Source organism: Saccopteryx bilineata, chromosome 2 (assembly GCF_036850765.1).
Source record: "Saccopteryx bilineata isolate mSacBil1 chromosome 2, mSacBil1_pri_phased_curated, whole genome shotgun sequence".
In the NCBI taxonomy this organism is placed as follows: domain Eukaryota; kingdom Metazoa; phylum Chordata; class Mammalia; order Chiroptera; family Emballonuridae; genus Saccopteryx; species Saccopteryx bilineata.
In genome coordinates, this window is record NC_089491.1 from 189,544,625 (window position 1) to 189,563,316 (window position 18,692).

The 18,692-nt window shown below is 36.1% G+C and overlaps 1 protein-coding gene across 7 annotated transcripts in view; it reads right to left on the reverse strand.

The window, feature by feature from the left end:
- PAN3 (poly(A) specific ribonuclease subunit PAN3) overlaps positions 1-18,692 on the reverse strand; it is a 147,821-nt gene that overhangs the window by 84,241 nt on the left and 44,888 nt on the right. For 5 of the 7 annotated variants that reach the window (XM_066258947.1, XM_066258949.1, XM_066258948.1 and 2 more), the window contains one exon: positions 15,332-15,493. The exons of the other annotated variants lie outside the window; for them this stretch is intronic. In XM_066258947.1, the coding sequence (XP_066115044.1) occupies positions 15,332-15,493 (162 nt within the window). The remainder of the gene's footprint in view (positions 1-15,331; positions 15,494-18,692) is intronic. 7 annotated transcript variants of the gene reach the window in all.

An 18,692-nucleotide genomic window follows, 5' to 3' on the forward strand; every position in this document is an offset into this window, starting at 1 on the left:
AACAGAACTCCGAGTTTTCTTAACCCCAACAAACCTACTCCAAGGCATATCATAATGAAATTGACACAAACCAACAGCAAAGAAAAAATACTCAAGGCAGCCAGGGAAAAGAAGAATACAACATATAAAGGAAGGCCCATTAGATTATCATCAGATTTCTCAGCAGAAACTCTACAAGCTAGAAGAGAGTGGACCCCAATATTTAAAGCCCTGAAAGAGAGGAACTTTCAGCCACGAATACTATACCCATCAAAGCTATCCTTCAAATATGAAGGACAAATAAAAACATTCACAGATACAGAAAAGATGAGGGAATTTATCATCAGAAAACCCCCACTCCAGAAATTACTAAAGGGGGTTCTCCAATCAGATACAAAGAACAAAAAAAAAACAGAGCCACAAGTAAAAGCTCCAAAAAGAACACAATAAAACCAAATTTAAACTGTGACAACAACAAAAAGAAAGAGGGGGAGAAGATGGAGATTAACAGTAGCAAAGGACGATGGAGTGCAAAAGTACTCACAAAATAGTTCGCTACAATGAACAGGGTAGGGACCCTTTTCATTACTCAAAGGTAACCACCATTGAAAAAACCACCACAGAAGCACATGAGATAAAAAAGATAGCAACAGAGGAAAGATGTATGGAATACAACCAAATAAAAACAAAAGATAGAAAAACGAAAGAGAAGGATCAAACAAGACACAAAACTAACAGAAAGCAAGATATAAAATGGCAATAGGGAACTCACAAGTATCAGTAATTACACTAAATGTAAATGGATTAAACTCACCAATAAAAAGGCACAGAGTAGCAGAATGGATTAAAAAAGAAAATCCAACTGTATGCTGCCTACAGGAAACTCATCTAAGTAACAAGGATAAAAACAAATTCAAAGTGAAAGGCTGGAAAACAATACTCCAAGCAAATAACGTCCAAAAAAAAGCAGGTGTAGCAATACTCATATCGGATAATGCTGACTACAAAACAGGAAAAGTACTCAGAGACAAAAATGGCCATTTCATAATGGCTAAGGGGACAGTGAATCAAGAAGACATAACAATTCTTAATATATATGCACCAAACCAAGGAGCACCAAAATATATAAGACAGCTACTTATTGATCTTAAAACAAAAACTGACAAAAATACAATCATACTTGGAGACCTCAATACACCGCTGACGGCTCTAGATCGGTCATCCAAACAGAGAATCAACAAAGACATAGTGGCCTTAAACAAAACACTAGAGCACCTGGATATGATAGACATCTACAGGATATTTCATCCCAAAGTGACAGAGTATACATTTTTCTCCAGTGTACCTGGATCATTCTCAAGAATTGACCATATGTTGGGCCACAAAAACAACATCAGCAAATTCAGAAAAATTGAAGTTGTACCAAGCATATTTTCTGATCATAAAGCCTTGAAACTAGAATTCAACTGCAAAAAAGAGGAAAAAAATCCCACAAAAATGTGGAAACTAAACAACATACTTTTAAAAAATGAATGGGTCAAAGAAGAAATAAGTGCAGAGATCAAAAGATATATACAGACTAATGAAAATGACAATACGACATATCAGAATCTATGGGATGCAGCAAAAGCAGTGATAAGAGGGAAGTTCATATCGCTTCAGGCATATATGAACAAACAAGAGAGAGACCAAGTGAACCACTTAACTTCCCACCTTAAGGAACTAGAAAAAGAAGAACAAAGACAACCCAAAACCAGCCGAAGAAAGGAGATAATAAAAATCAGAGCAGAAATAAATGAATTAGAGAACAGAAAAACTATAGAAAAAATTAATAGAACAAGGAGCTGGTTCTTTGAAAAGATCAACAAAATTGACAAACCTTTGGCAAGACTTACCAAGGAAAAAAGAGAAAGAACTCATATAAACAAAATCCAAAATGAAAGAGGAGAAATCACCACGGACACCGTAGATATACAAAGAATTATTGTAGAATACTATGAAAAACTTTATGCCACTAAATTCAACAACCTAGAAGAAATGGATAAATTCCTAGAAAAATACAACCTTCCTAGACTGAGTCAAGAAGAAGCAGAAAGCCTAAACAGACCTATCAGTAGAGAAGAAATAGAAAAAACCATTAAAAACCTCCCCAAAAATAAAAGTCCAGGCCCTGACGGCTATACCAGCGAATTTTATCAAACATCCAAAGAAGACTTGGTTCCTATTCTACTCAAAGTCTTCCAAAAAATTGAAGAAGAAGCAATACTTCCAAACACATTTTATGAGGCCAACATAACCCTCATACCAAAACCAGGCAAGGATGGCACAAAAAAAGAAAACTACAGACCAATATCTCTAATGAATACAGATGCTAAAATACTAAACAAAATACTAGCAAATCGAATACAACAACATATTAAAAAATTAATACATCATGATCAAGTGGGATTCATCCCAGAATCTCAAGGATGGTTCAACATACGTAAAACGGTTAATGTAATACACCATATCAACAAAACAAAGAACAAAAACCACATGATCTTATCAATAGACGCAGAAAAGGCTTTCGATAAAATACAACACAATTTTATGTTTAAGACTCTCAACAAAATGGGTATAGAAGGAAAATATCTCAACATGATAAAGGCCATATATGATAAACCATCAGCTAACATCATATTAAATGGCACTAAACTGAAGGCTTTCCCCCTTAAATCAGGAACAAGACAGGGTTGTCCACTCTCTCCACTCTTATTTAATGTGGTACTAGAGGTTCTAGCCAGAGCAATCAGACAAGACAAAGAAATAAAAGGCATCCATATCGGAAAAGAAGAAGTAAAGGTATCACTTTTTGCAGATGATATGATCCTATACATCGAAAACCCCAAAGAATCCACAAAAAGACTACTAGAAAAAATAAGCCAATACAGTAAGGTCGCAGGATACAAAATTAACATACAGAAGTCAATAGCCTTTCTATATGCCAACAATGAAACAACTGAGAAGGAACTCAAAAGAATAATCCCCTTCACGATTGCAACAAAAAAAATAAAATACTTAGGAATAAACATAACAAAGAATGTAAAGGACTTATATAATGAAAACTATAAACCATTGTTAAGGGAAATCGAAAAAGATATAATGAGATGGAAGAATATACCTTGTTCTTGGCTAGGAAGAATAAATATAATCAAGATGGCTATATTACCCAAAGCAATATACAAATTTAATGCAATTTCCATCAAACTTCCAATGACATTTTTTAAAGAAATAGAGCAAAAAATCATCAGATTTATATGAAACTATAAAAAACCCCAAATAGCCAAAGCAATCCTAAAGAAAAAGAATGAAGCTGGGGGCATTACAATACCTGACTTCAAACTGTATTATAGGGCCACGACAATCAAAACAGCATGGTATTGGCAGAAAAATAGACACTCAGACCAATGGAACAGAATAGAAAGTCCAGAAATAAAACCACATATATATAGTCAAATAATTTTTGATAAAGGGGCCAACAACACACAATGGAGAAAAGAAAGCCTCTTCAATAAATGGTGCTGGGAAAACTGGAAAGCCACATGCAAAAGAATGAAACTGGACTACAGTCTCTCCCCCTGTACAAAAATTAACTCAAAATGGATCAAAGATCTAAACATAAGACCTGAAACAATTAAGTACATAGAAGAAGACATAGGTACTCAACTCATGGACCTGGGTTTTAAAGAGCATTTTATGAATTTGACTCCAATGCCAAGAGAAGTGAAGGCGAAAAGTAATGAATGGGACTACATCAGACTAAGAAGTTTTGCTCAGCAAGAGAAACTGATAACAAAATAAACAGAAAGCCAACTAAATGGGAAATGATATTTTCAAACAACAGCTCAGATAAGGGCCTAATATCCAAAATATACAAAGAACTCATAAAACTCAACAACAAACAAACAAACAATCCAATAAAAAAATGGGAAGAGGATATGAATAGACACTTCTCCCAGGAAGAAATACAAATGGCCAACAGATATATGAAAAGATGCTCATCTTCTTTAGCTATTAGAGAAATGCAAATCAAAACGGCAATGAGATACCACCTCACACCTGCTCGATTAGCTGTTATTAGCAAGTCAGGTAATAGCAAATGTTGGAGAGGCTGTGGAGAAAAAGGAACCCTCATACACTGTTGGTGGGAATGTAAAGTAGTACAACCATTATGGAAGAAAGTATGGTGGTTCCTCAAAAAACTGAAAATAGAACTACCTTATGACCCAGCAATCCCTCTACTGGATATATATCCCCAAAACTCAGAAACATTGATACGTAAAGACACATGCAGCCCCATGTTTATTGCAGCATTGTTCACAGTGGCCAGGACATGGAAACAACCAAAAATCCCATCAATGGATGACTGGATAAAGAAGATGTGGCACATATACACTATGGAATACTACTCAGCCATAAGAAATGATGACATCGGAACATTTACAGCAAAATGGTGGGATCTTGATAACATGATACGAAGCGAAATAAGTAAATCAGAAAAAAACAGGAACTGTATTATTCCATACGTAGGTGGGACATAATAGTGAAACTAAGAGACATTGATAAGAGTGTGGTGGTTACGGGGGGGAGGGGGGAATGGGAGAGGGATAGGGGGTGGGGAGGGGCACAAAGAAAACAAGATAGAAGGTGACAGAGGACAATCTGACTTTGGGTGATGGGTATGCAACATAATTGAACGACAAGATAACCTGGACTTGTTATCTTTGAATATATGTATCCTGATTTATTGATGTCACCCCATTAAAAAAATAAAATAAAATAAAATAAAATAAATAAAATAAATAAATGAATAATAAACCACCAAAAAAAAAAAAAAAAAAAGCTTTGTATTATGGTAGAATTAAACAGAAAAATTTTCATGAACTCAGAATAAAGTAATTATACATAACAGCTTAAAATTATTGGCACATAAGTTTCCAAAGACACTCTTTAGCTCACCCTTTATAAAGTATGTCAGAAATATGTAATACTATGAACACTATTCTTTTTTCCCCCCACTGATTTGAGAGGAACAGAGGAGTGGAGGAAGAGGAGAGAGAGAGAAGACAAGGGAGAGCGAGAAAGAGAGAGAAGCATCAACTCGTTTTGCTGTTACTCCATTTAATTGTGTACTCACTGATTGCTTCTCGTATGTGCCCTGACAGGGAGTCAAACACACGACCTCTGACATGTCAGGATGATGCTTTAACCAATTACTCACCCAGCTAGGATCCTATGAACACTATTCTTGAGAACAGTTGATAATACATATCAAAATGAAAAATAAATATGCCATTTGACCCAGTACCCTCAATCTACAAATTGCAACTAAGGAGAAAATCACAAAAGTAAAATGGATTAAGTTTACCAATTTTTTTAAAATAATTTTTTTTAAAAAGGAAGTATCTAAAATAACTATCAGTGAGAATATAGTTATATGGCCCATGGTACATACAATCATGTGCAGCCATTAATAATCATGTGGATAGACATCAGAAAAATGCAAATTAAAACCACAATGAGGTAATCTCCTTACACCTCTCAGAAAGGTAACCATCAATTAATCAACCAACAACAAGTATACTGGCAAGGATGTGGACAAAAGGAAACCCTCGCCTGACCAGGCGATGGCGCAGTGGATAGAGCTTCAGACTGGAATGCAGAAGGACCCAGGTTTGAGACCCCAAGGTCGCCACCTTGAGTGTGGGCTCATCTGGCTTGAGCAAAAAGCTCACCAGCTTGGGCCCAAGGTCACTGGCTTGAGCAAGGGATTGCTCAGTATGCTAAAGGCCCGTGGTCAAGGCACATATGAGAAAGCAATCAATGAACAGCTAAGGTGTCGCAACAAAAATTGATGATTGATGCTTCTCATCTCTCTTCATTCCTGTCTGTCTGTCCCTATCTATCCCTCTCTCTATAAAAAAATAAATAAAATAAATAAACAAAAGGAAATCCTCATGCTGCTGGTGGAAATGCAGATTGGTACAACCACTGTGGAAAACAGTATGGAGTTTCCTCAAAAATTTAAAACATTATGGAGGATTCTAATGACCCAGTGATTTCAACTCTGGGTATATATCTGAAAACAACCGAAACACTAATAATTTAAAAGAATATATGCACCCCTATGTTCACTGCAGCATTATTTACAACAGCCTAGAGGAAGCAACCCAAGTGCCCATCAATATACAAGTAGATAAAAAAAAGTTGTATTACAAGGTTAATAATCAAAAGTTATAAAGAACTTGTAAAACTCAACACCACGAAGAAAAATAATCCAATTAAAAATGAGCAAAGGACCCAAATAAACACTTCTCCAAAGAGGACACACAGGTGGCCAATAAGCATATGAAAAAATGCTCACGATCACTAACCATCAGAGAAATGCAAATTAAAACCACAGTAAGATATCACCTCACACCTGCCAGAATGGCTTTCATTAACAAGCAAACAAGGAGTGCTGGCAAGGATGCTGAGAAAAGGGAACCCTTCTGCACTACTAGTGGGAATGCAGACTCCTGCAGCCACTGGAAAACAGTATGGAGATTCCTCAAGAGAAAGGAGGGAGGAGAAGAATGTATGAGTGTGTGCGCGTGCATGCATGTGTGTATAAAAAGACGCTAACTAAAGATGCTCACTATAATAGTGTTGAGATGTTATCACTGGGTGGTGAGAAAACTAGGGACATTTTTGCTTCCTTCTTTGTACTTCTCTGTACTATCTCAATTTTTTTAGTAAATATATATAACACTTACAAAAATGTTTTAGGAATGTTAAGATTTGTAAAGCATAAAGTCACTTACACCTACCTTTCCCTTTTCTTTGCTTTATCATCACTGAATATAGTAGTATTATCATAAGATTTCAAGAAAATATGCAATATTTAAATTAAGACCAGTAGAATAAATGTGTATCAAAAAAAAGCAAAATCTGTTTCTGAAGGATAGATGTTTAAAAACAAACAGATGAACTCCTCTTCCACTTAGAAGTTAATTACATGTCAAAGTTCTCCAATAACAGTAATCATTAGTGGCCATGGAGGCATTCTCAATATTACTCTCCCTAAAAAGAAAAAAACTACCCATTTAGTTCAGACAGTAAGTAGCCCAGGAGACATTCCAGAGAAGCAAGAATTACTTTATATAGCTATAACTGTTTCCTATATTGATGTACATCTTCTATCTGTAGCTATATAACAGTAAAATAGATTTGTGACATTGCATAGTAAGAGATACTTACCTAAAGGCATTTTATCTAACCAATAATCCTGTCAAATTTAATCTCAAAATTTAACATATATTAAGATTTTTCAAATATTTTTCCATAATGATATTTTAAGTTTGAAACATTGAGGTCACCAGCTTGAGCACAGGTCGCTGGCTTGAGTAAGGGGTCACTAGCTCATCCTGAGCACCCCAGTCAAGGCACAACTTGCAGCAATCAATGAACAACTAAAGTGAAGCAACTATGAGTTGATTCTTTTTAATCTCTCTCCTCCCTCTCTTTCCCTATTCTTGTCTCTCTCTCAAAACATCAATAAAAAAAAAAAGAAAATGTGTAAAACATTAAATTTCAGAACTAATATTAGGCCAAAGATTCAACTCGCCAGCAACCTTTTAATCCAAGTCCATTTATTCAATTAGGTAAATAGCTAATACGTAAGACACTGTGCTAGGCACTGTGGAAAATAAAGATAGAAAACATAGCCACTGTGTTCTAGAAGTTCATAGACTGTCATTTCACACATACAGAATGTGCCTGCACCCAATTCCACATCCCTAAGAGCTCAGAACATCCACGTATCAAAAAAATATTAATTATCTATAGTGTGTCTTCAAGTGTTAGCCTGTAAGACAAGCACATATACATTTAGTAGAGCAATGTAAATTCTAGGGAAAATTTCTTAATGCTTAAAGGTATCTAATTATATTATAAGACCATATGTTTGAATCCTAAAAGACAAGTTTGCTGAGTCAAGAGAGAGAAGGGTACACCAGGCAGAGTGAATACGTATATTGAAAGGCAAAGGCAGAAAGCCTAAAGTACTCTTCATGGTACTGCATATAGCTCAGTAGGTCTATGTAGCAGTCATTAGGAAAGACATACCTTAGATACCTTTCTAAAAACACAACCTTGTTCTGTATAAGCTAATGCCATTTTAGCTGTACCATAGTTCTACAGCTCTTCAAAGTCCTAACGAACTGAGTCAACAGATTGAAGCTTCGCCCTTCTTTATTTCAATTCAGTCTATCTAAAACCTAAACAATCCCATTTCCTGGGGCCTACAGACTAGAAATCACCTGAAAAAAAAATACTCAGACTAACAAGTAGCTAAAGAATCAAGTGTGCCCAGTAACTTTATAAAACCTCTTTGGGATCTTATTTTTTTTTAGTGAGAGGAGGGGAGGCAGAGACAGACTCCTGCATATACTCTGACCGGGATCCACCCAGCAAGCCCACTAGGGGGTGATGCTCTCTGCCCATCTGGAATGTTGCTCCATTGCAACCAGAGCCATTTTTTAGCACCTGAGGTTGAGGTCATGAAGCCATCCTCAGTGCCTGGGGCCAACTCACTTTAATTGAGTTTTGGCTGTAGGACAGGAGACAAAGCAAGAGGAGGATGGGAGGAGAAGCAGCTGGGTACTTCTCCTGTGTGCCTTGACCCGGAATCAAACCGGGGACATCTACATGCAGGGCTGACGCTCTACCACTGAGCAAACCAGACAGGGCCTTTCTTTTTTCCTCTCTCTCTCTCTCTCTCTCTGGGATCTTAAAAGTACCAGTAAAAAGCAAACCAGAATTCACAAGAGATTTGGGGCCAAGAGATTTTTTTTTTTTTAAATACTTTGATTTTACAGAGACAGGAGAGAAAGGGGAGCATGGAATGGGAAGTAACAACTCATAGTTGTTTCAGGCTAGTTGTTCATTGCTTGCTTGCGGTATGTGCCTTGACCAGGGAAGCCCAGGGCCTCGAACCGGCAACCTTGGCATTCCAGGCCGAAGGTTTATCCACTGCGCCACCACAGGCCAGGCAGGGGCCAAGAGATTTTAATGTGAGTGTTCCTATAATTAAACACTTCTTATAAGAAAGGACATTTAATCAGACCATAATGGGGGAAAACACCATCAAAAGAGATGCTGAGGCCGACAGGGCAGCTCAGTAGCTAGAACATCATCCTAGCTTGCCAAGGTTGCAGGCTGGATCCCCGGTCAGCACACACATGAGAAGCAACCAATGAGTGCACAACTAAACGGAACAACTGAGTGGAACAATGAGTTGATGCTTTCGTTTCTCTCTCTCTCTTTTTTCTCTCTCTGTTCCTTCCTCTCTCAAATCAATACAAAAATATTTTTAAAAAGATGTTGACAAGTATGAATTTCCTAATACACCCAACAGTCCAACAGTTCTCATCCATTTACACCACACTGGGAGTAAGCTAAAGCAAGAGCAATACTAAACATTTACTTTTAGGTAAATCTTAACCTGAAGGACCCTGAGACAGTTACAAAACCACACATTTTCCATCCTTTCATTCAAGTTGACACCTAATTCCTATGTGAAGGATGGAAACACAATGTTATTTCCTCAAAAAAAGCATTTTAAACTAATTTTAAAAAATATTCAAGTGTATCACTGTTAAATGTGAACCCCTAAAAAGACAATGTCATTACCTCATTCTATATATACCATGATGCCCACGTAACTCAATATAACTTACTGATGGCACTCTATAAATAAAGACGAACTTTAGGAGTTGTAAATTAACAATGGCAGAGATGGAGGAATGGACACTTATTTAAATCTAAGTGCATGGAAATTTGAATCCTCACAACAATTCTGAAAGGCAAGTAATAAAATATTTCAAACCTGAACAACAGCATATGAACTTTAAACAAATGAAAAATCTTGAATATAGACTCATCAGGCAGAAGGATGGGTAAACATCTTAAACAGAGACTGAGAAAAAGATAAAAAGTGAATTTGCAATTAGGTGAAATAAAGTATTGCTAATATGGAATCTCAGGTGACTGTCCATCTACCATCTGCTTGATGTCTGGACTGAGGTCATAGAAAAAATGCAAAATGGAGACGTCACTTAACAACACTGTCAAGAAATAATTAAGACTACTACGAGGCTTAGAAAATTGAAAAAATATCAAGAATATTTGGACAATAATAAACCTTGAGTTTTAAAAAAAATAGAAGATCCCCAAACATGTCAGAAGAAATTTCCAGCCTATGTTCTAAATCAGGTATGATACTTAAACTAAAGCAGTGGCAACATATGGTGGCTATAAATCCCAGAAAACCTATGATCAAGTCTTTAAAATACATTAACATCTTAGAATAAATTACCATAAATTGCATATATAAAACCCAATCAAAGAAAATTAGATATTTTTATATCAACATTTAGAGACAAGCAAAATAGTTTAATGATACAAAAATAGTAAAATAAACACGGGCCTAATTTCAAATAGTTACAATCCAGTAGAAAAAGACAAATTAAGCAAACTTAAAGGACAATGAAACAACTGTTAAACAACATGAAGTACTGTGTAAACAGTAAAAAAAAACACAACTTTTTCTTTGAGGTATTTGATCAAGTATTCAGAGAAGGCAGCATTTGAGCTAGCTCTTACAGGACAAGGGAGGATGTTTTTGTTCAGGCTCAGTTAACAATGGTAGAGACACAAAGGCATCGAGAACTGACAATGTATTCCATATTACATGAGTATGAAAGATTCCCTATGATGAGAATGGAGTTTGTGTGGAGAGTTAAAGAGAGATAGCCCTAGAAAGGCAGAACAGATCCTGAAAGGATCCGACAAAAACCATTTAGAAGATATACATAAGGTATCAACTAGTCAGTAGAGTTAAAAAGGGGAGAGAAGAGAAAGATACTGAAGAATTTTAAGGAATAAGAACTAGAGGCATATAATAGGAAAATCTCAGCATTTAGAATTAAATAAATTAGGGTTGGAATGCCAGCTCTATCACTTACTAACAATGAGGATTTTCTAAAATGCCATTTCTATATTTGTCAAATGTGGATAATGTCATTACAGCTGTCAAGCCTTAATATGACAATAAACTTAACCTGTACAATGTACTATCTTTCCATTTCCTTCTCATAATAAAAGGTAGTGTGTGAGAGACAGGTAAAATGTCATGGTTCACAGCCTCAGTGACTGGGAAGATAAAGCCATTAACTAAAGAAGGAATCTAAAAGAGTATTTAAAAAGCAGATTTGGAGAACAAAAAATACAATGAGCTTACTTGTCAAATTTGCAGTGATAGTGGAATAGTATATCTACATGTAAGGGATCAGAAGGCAGAAAAAACTGGGGTCTTGAACTCAGAATACAATAATAGAAATAAAATTTTAAGAATCTTAGGCATACAGAGAAAAACAAAAAATAGGAGCACACAAGGAGACAGGACGAAACAAAGAGTCAAGAATGCAAAGAGGAAAGTTTCAAAAGTAAGATAGATAGCCAGCCATATAAAGCATTGGATAAAACTGCTAGATTTGCTGATTAAGAAGATCTCTAACAAACTTTTAAGAGTAATTTCAGTGAAAATTTTGATGGTAGCAAATTGTAGGCAAAGAAGGAATAAATGGGTGGTAGAAATCAGTGACAAGACTGAACCTATTCAAAGGGTCCTCAAGTAGGAAATTCACAAAGATAGTAATGAAGACTAGATGGGCATTATCCACAATTCAAACAGCCATATAAAAACTAAATTTAGTTTCCACCAAGCTACCAAAGACTAGAATGAAAGCATGCCCTGGCCTTATTGCTCAGTTGGTTAGAGCATAGTTTCCAAATCACAGAGGTTGCTGGTTCGATTCCTGGTCCTGGCACATACAGAAACAGATCTATGTTCCTGTCTCTCTCTCCACAACCTGCAATTCCTCTCTCGCTAAAAAATAAAAAAATATTAAAAAAGAAGAAGAATGAAAGCATGCAGACAGGTTCTTTCATATTACGAGATTCTTGGTAGAAAATAAAAAGATTATTAAGCACTAAAAGGTTGGGAATCATAGCTCTTAACAGAAATCCAAGACTGAAAAGAATAAATGCAATTTATGAATATACGAAGTCAAAACCTTCAGAGAAAGATTTTTTGCTATTGTTGTTGCTGTTTTAAAGGCTTTTGTGCTGGTTGCTTGGTTGGTTTTCTTTTGTTTTCAGCAGTGGAAAAGCTTCTAAAGATGTTAGGTCAAGATTAAGAAATCAATGTAAAGAAATGCTTTAAGTTCCAAAGAGAAAGGTACTATATAGTTAAAGATCACTATGAAAAAGATGCCTGAGAAGAGAAAAAGAAAGCTGACCGTAAAAGTATTATAAAGTTATGCATAAATCACAGTCCGTATCTGGAACACTATGTATGCATTTTCATCCTCAAAACAATATTAAATAGCCCTGGCCAGTTGGCTCAGTGGTAGAGCGTCAGCCTGGCGTGCAGGAGTCCCGGCTTCGATTCTCGACCAGAGTACAAAGGAGAAGCGCCCATCTACTTCTCCACCCTTCCCCCTTCTCCTTCCTCTCTGTCTCTCTCTTCCCCTCCCTCAGCAGAGGCTCCACTGGAGCAAAGATGGCCTGGGCGCTGAGGATGGCTCTGTGGCCTCTGCCTCAGGCGCTAGAATGGCTCTGGATGCAACAGAGCGATGCCCCAGAGGGGCAGAGCATCGCCCCCTGGTGGGCACGCCAGGTGGATCCCAGTCGGGCGCATGCGGGAGTCTGACTGCCTCCCTGTTTCCAGCTTCGGAAAAATGGATTAAAAAAATTTAAATATTCAGTTACTATATTTCCCCATGTATAAGACGCACCCCTTTCCGAAAAATTTGGGGTCTAAAAACTGAGTGTTTCTTAAACAGTGACTATAGATTTATTTTTTTACTTTCATTTCCCACTTTTTCTTACTTGTTTTTGTGCTCATTGTTGAAGACCGTAATTCGTCATCAGACACAGATGAGGACAAGCTAATGGATGGGAGTTTTGAGAGTGATGAAGAGTTGCATAAATTTTAGGATGAATAAAACTTGAGTTTAATAACTTTATGTAATATATTTTTTTTCAAATTTCAGGCCCCCAAATTAAGGTGTATCTTATACATAGGAGTGTCTTATACATGGGAAAATATGGTAACTAGTTAGATAATTAATTAAACCAATTAAAGTTGTGGAACTAGAGCTGTATCATATAGAAATGTAGGATTTTGTTAAGTCTGACAAATGGTTCAATTTCTGCTTTTCTACTAATTACTGCTTAACCTTAATATTACTCAGCTTCTCTGAAAATACATCATTTAGCAATAACATTGTCTCATAAGCTATTAGGAAGACCAAAAGAGACAATATATATAAAGAATTTATTAGCACAATGCCTGGCACAAAGTAACCACTTAAGAAACATAGCTACAATTATTAAAATAAAATATAAATATTTCTCTGACCTTAGAACTGAGAAGACAAGACCTAAGTTTTAAAGGAAAAAAAACAAAACAAAATATTAACATATCTGGCTAAATAATCCTTTATAATTTATGTGAAAAACATCCAATATTAAAAAGTAAACACCATACAAAACTAAAAAACTATTGGTATAGAATTGATTTATATAATTTGTTTTTCTTATACAAAAAAAAGGTTTTTCAAATGTACTGACATACTTTTTGCTCTGCATAAACACCACCAGGTACCCAATTTAGGAATCCACAAATATAGTAATAGAGACCAAACCAGATGGGTATTTTCTATACTTCAACATGAGACTCAGTGTGAGGTACTATTGCCCCTCCAATATTAGACCAAGCTAATAAAGCATTCTTTATGTTCTTAAAGGAAAAGAACTATTTGAAGCATAATAGTAGTATCTGAAATATCAATTCAATCTTTCTCACATTGAAAGTAAACCTACTACTAACTTCTTTAATTAAAGCATACTTCTAAGCATATATTCTTAAACTAACCTACTAATTTTTCCTGCTTTGCTAAAAAGACGTATCTGAAAACTGCCACTAGGATAAGGGCTAGGGCAGCTGTGGGAGGGTGAGTGGCTACACCTCTTCTTTATTAGTGTTTCATTCTACACCTACAAGCAGTTCAGTTCCACTTACAGCTATTCTTATATAATTCAGGTCCAATTTATTTTCAGACTTTCTTTTGAAAACTGAAAACTAATTCTAACAATCCACATCAAATCTCTCTCCTTCTGATCTCAAGACAAAAGTTCAGTAAAATAATGCTATTCATGATTGACATATTAACATATCCAAACTTTACACTGAAATTTTAAGTATATGATTATGTGGAAACCCCCCCAACACCAGGTTATCTTTATATTTACTAAAAAAATTTCAGTTAGACAAATACCACGTTTTACAATATTTAGAATAACTTCTTTATTTCTGTGTCCAAGGCAACATGGGCACTGCTATAGTATTAATATTGAACAGACCAAAATATTGTGGTACCTGTTCACAGTACAAGGTTGTTGACAGAAATAAAATCAAGTTGCTAACTTTATCTTTTCAGTGTGGTATGTGTATGTGAAATTACAGACTTATGGCTAACGATATATTAAAAAATCAACTTATTCAGAGAAAAGAGATATTCTACTTCCAAATAAATTGAAATTTTGATTGAGATCTATATTATATAATTACCAATTTTTAAAAATACAAATAATTATAATCCAAATTGAAATTGACTATAAATTCAATCACTTGGTAGGTACTTCAGAATCTTATACCAAAGGTAGCCTTTGAGTTATAAAAATTCATTTTAATTATTCAGCACCAATAAGGCAAAGACTGAAACATATCTATAGTAACTCTAGGACAACATATGACTAAAAATGGTTTTAGAACAAACACTTGACAAGTTTGTTTATATACAATTCTTATTTCCTAGTAAGAATGTACAAAAAGACAACGTACGGAACTTCCTGTTGTTCAAATTCCAAACAAATAAGATTTTTTATAATAAATTTTGTAATATCATTTTTCAATGTAGTACCCTGAATAACTTTGTGTATAAAGAGTAATTAAACTGTTAACAAAATCCAAATAAAAGAAAACTAAATTTAATAAAAGAATAGAAAAGTATACAAGCAGAGAAAGCTCAAAAAGCTACCAAATGCATTCAGTTGGTTAACGGGCCACTAGCCTCACTACATTAAAAAAAAAAAAATCACCTAAGTATATCATCTAAGTCACCCAATCTCACACCCACCACCCCACAGACACAGAGAGCAGCCAAGATATTCACTTTCAAAAAATGTCTAGTAAAATTATTTTTACCTGTAAATTGTTTTCTGTGACTCTGTTCCACCAAACCATATTGATGGGTACTCCTGATTTACACCTGTCAGCAAGGCAGCCAATAGGGTTCTTTGCTTTTCGTGCCTTTGATCCCATCGGAACTAGCCTCTCCTCCAGCATCCCCAGACGATACTTCCTTGGCTAGGAAAAAGAAGGAAAGAAACCAGGCCACTCCTAACATCCCCCACACTAATCTAAACTAGCAGAACTAACAGAGAAGATATCAGGAATGGTGGAATAGAAAACAAGTAAAATTTCTAAGACTCCCTTTAATATCTTATCACCACCCACCATTTCCCACCACCACCCCCAATACACACCACCTCCAAAATAACCCAAAGTCCTAACAGACTGCACAACAATATTATATAAAGCAGCATATGTTTTAGGGAAATACATAATGATCTGAGCTGATAAGACCTTAGTGAACAAAAATTAACTTATTAGCAAAGTAAATGCTCTCCAACTTTTTTCCACTGGCACTTACCTATTCTCATTGCAATGTGAAGAAATGGCTTCAAGGCCCTGGCCAGTTGGCTCAGTGGTAGAGTGTTGGCCCAGCGTGTGGATATCCTGGGTTCAATTCCCGGTCAGGGCACACAGGAGAAGTGACCATCTGCTTCTCCATCCCTCCCCCTCCTCTTTCTCTCTCTCTCTCTCTCTCTCTCTCTCTTCCTCTCCCAAAGCCATGGCTCAATTTGTTCAAGCACATCGGCCCCAGGACCTGACGATGGCTCCATAGTCTCTGCCTCAGGTGCTAAAATTAGCTCAGTTGTGAGGCATGGCCCAAAATGGGGGTTTGCCAGGTAGATCCCAGTCGGGGTGCATGCAGGAGTCTGTATCTCTATCTCCCCTCCTTTCACTTGGAAAAGAAAAAGAAAAAGAAGAAAAAAAGAAATGGCTTCAAGGGCACAAAATATAGATTAAAAATTTTCTCCTTATATACCTTTTCTGCTCCCTATTTTATTACTTTATTTCCTACTGAAACATTTTTTAATTTGATTTTAGAGAGAGGGAGAGAGAAACATCTTGTATGTGGCGCCAATCAGGGACCAAGCCTACAACCTTGGTATATTGGAAAAACACTCCAACCAACTCCAGTCAGGGCTATTTTTAATTTTTAAATTCTGTGCATGTTAGATCAGAGTACAAGTCATTCTCTCTGAAGTGAGTATTCAACTTAAGGTACTCAATGAAAAGAAATAATATCAAACTTTTAAAATATATGCACAAAAAAATCACTGGTCTTATAAAACTCAGTAATCTGAACAGATTGATACAAAATAAATTGTCCAATAAAAAACATGAATTCACTAGTATTATAATAAATAGTCAACCTTAGTGGTTAGCAGTATTTTTATATGAAAGTTAATGATAGTTCCCACCATCTTACTTCCCATAAATGTAGCAAATATGCACTAAATTGAATCTTATTGTTTCCTTTTAAGGAATATTGATACATTCTTGGGAAGGTATCTAATTTGAGACCTGAAATTTTAAAAAATCTGTTTATTTATTGTTCTGTCATAAAAGGTGTCATAACCAAATATAAAATATAATTTTTTCCAGTATAAAAATAACCAATTTGAAGAAAACACTTCATTTCTAAATTTCAAAATGACCTTCAAAATTATGCCTATGGAAATTATTCTATGCAATTTAGATTCTCCTCTCCACAAATGGCCCTCCACTATGTTGTCTTTGGGAGGAAAAAGATTAAACTTGCAGAAGAAAGGCAACTGGACTACCTACTGTACCCAATAATTATAACAGTGGATAAAGTTTCATGAGGATAAAATATTTGCACATCTATGCAATCGTAGATCCATTACCCTCCATCTACAGTATCACAAGTAACTTTTGTACACAAGAATTAAAAATGTAGCCTTAGGAACCACATTACAAATGAAAATTTTAAAGCAAATTATTTCTAGTAACATAGCTCACAACTATAAAGATCAGATATACAACAAAAATAATATAATTTTTTTGTGTGAGACAGAGGGACAGATAGACAGGAAGGGAGAGAGTTGAGAAGCACCAATTCTTTGTTGTGGCTCCTTAGTCTCCTTAGTTATTCAGTGATTGCTTTCTCATATGTGCCTTGACTGGGGGGCTGCAAAAGAACGAGTGACCCTTTGCTCAAGCCAATGGCTTTGGGCTCAAGCCAGTGACCCTGCACTCAAGCTGGATAAGCCCACGTTCAATCTGGTGACCTCGGGGTTTCGAACCTGGGTCCTCCACACCCCAGTCTGACACTCTCTCCGCTGCGTCACCACCTGGTCAAGCAAATAATATAATCTTAATTAAGTCCTCATTAACTAAAAATTTTTATTTCAGAAAATGCCTGGGCTAAAAATTATTCTATCAGAAAAGTTCAATATATAGAAGAATATTTCTTTTCTTTCCTTTTTTTAATTCAGTGAGAGGAGGGGAGGCAGAGACAAGACTGCATGTGCCCCTACTGGGATCCACCCCACAAGCCCACTAGGGGACGTTGCTCCGTTGCTCAGCAACTTAGCTCTTCTCAGCACCTGAGGAGGCCATGAAGCCATCCTCAGTGCCCAGGGCCAACTCGATCTAATTGAGTCATGGCTGCAGGAGGGGAAGAGAGAGATAGAGAAAGAGAGAGAGAGAGAGAGAGAGAGAGAGAGAGAGAGAGGAGGAGAAGCAGATGGGCACTTCTCCTATGTGCCCTGACCGGGGATCGAACCCAGGATATCCACACAGTGGGATGACACTGTACTAACTGAGCCAACCAGCCAGGACAAAAGAATATTTCTTTTCTTTTTTTTAATTTTTAATTTTAGATTTTATTTATTCATTTTTATTAAGAGAGAGAGAGAAATAGAACAGAGGGTGGAGCTAAAAGAATCAACTCCCATATGTGCCTTGACCAGGTAAGCCCAGGGTTTTGAACCCGCAACCTCAGCATTCCAGGTCAATGCTTTATCCACAGCGCCACCACCTGTCAGGCAAGAATATTTCTTTAACAAAATCAACAACCTGTCAAACAGGACTTATACAAGGGCACCTAAATTCCAGTCATACATTTGAAAGCAAGAAAATTATTGCTTTAAATGTTCTTCTATTATTAAGATCCTTCACAAATTTAGACTTACTTTTGACCCAAAAATTAAATTAGTGCTATTTCCTTATAGTAGGGCATTAAGCAACATAAAAAAAAGGGTTTTAAATAAATCTAGTCTGTCATTCTCCCTCCCATCAGATGTATTTTTGTTTTTCTAAGAGATTCATCATTCCTCCCCCTTCCCCATCCCCACCTAAAATTTCAGTCTAGCAAAAGGAAAATCTATAAATACAACTGCCTATATAGAAA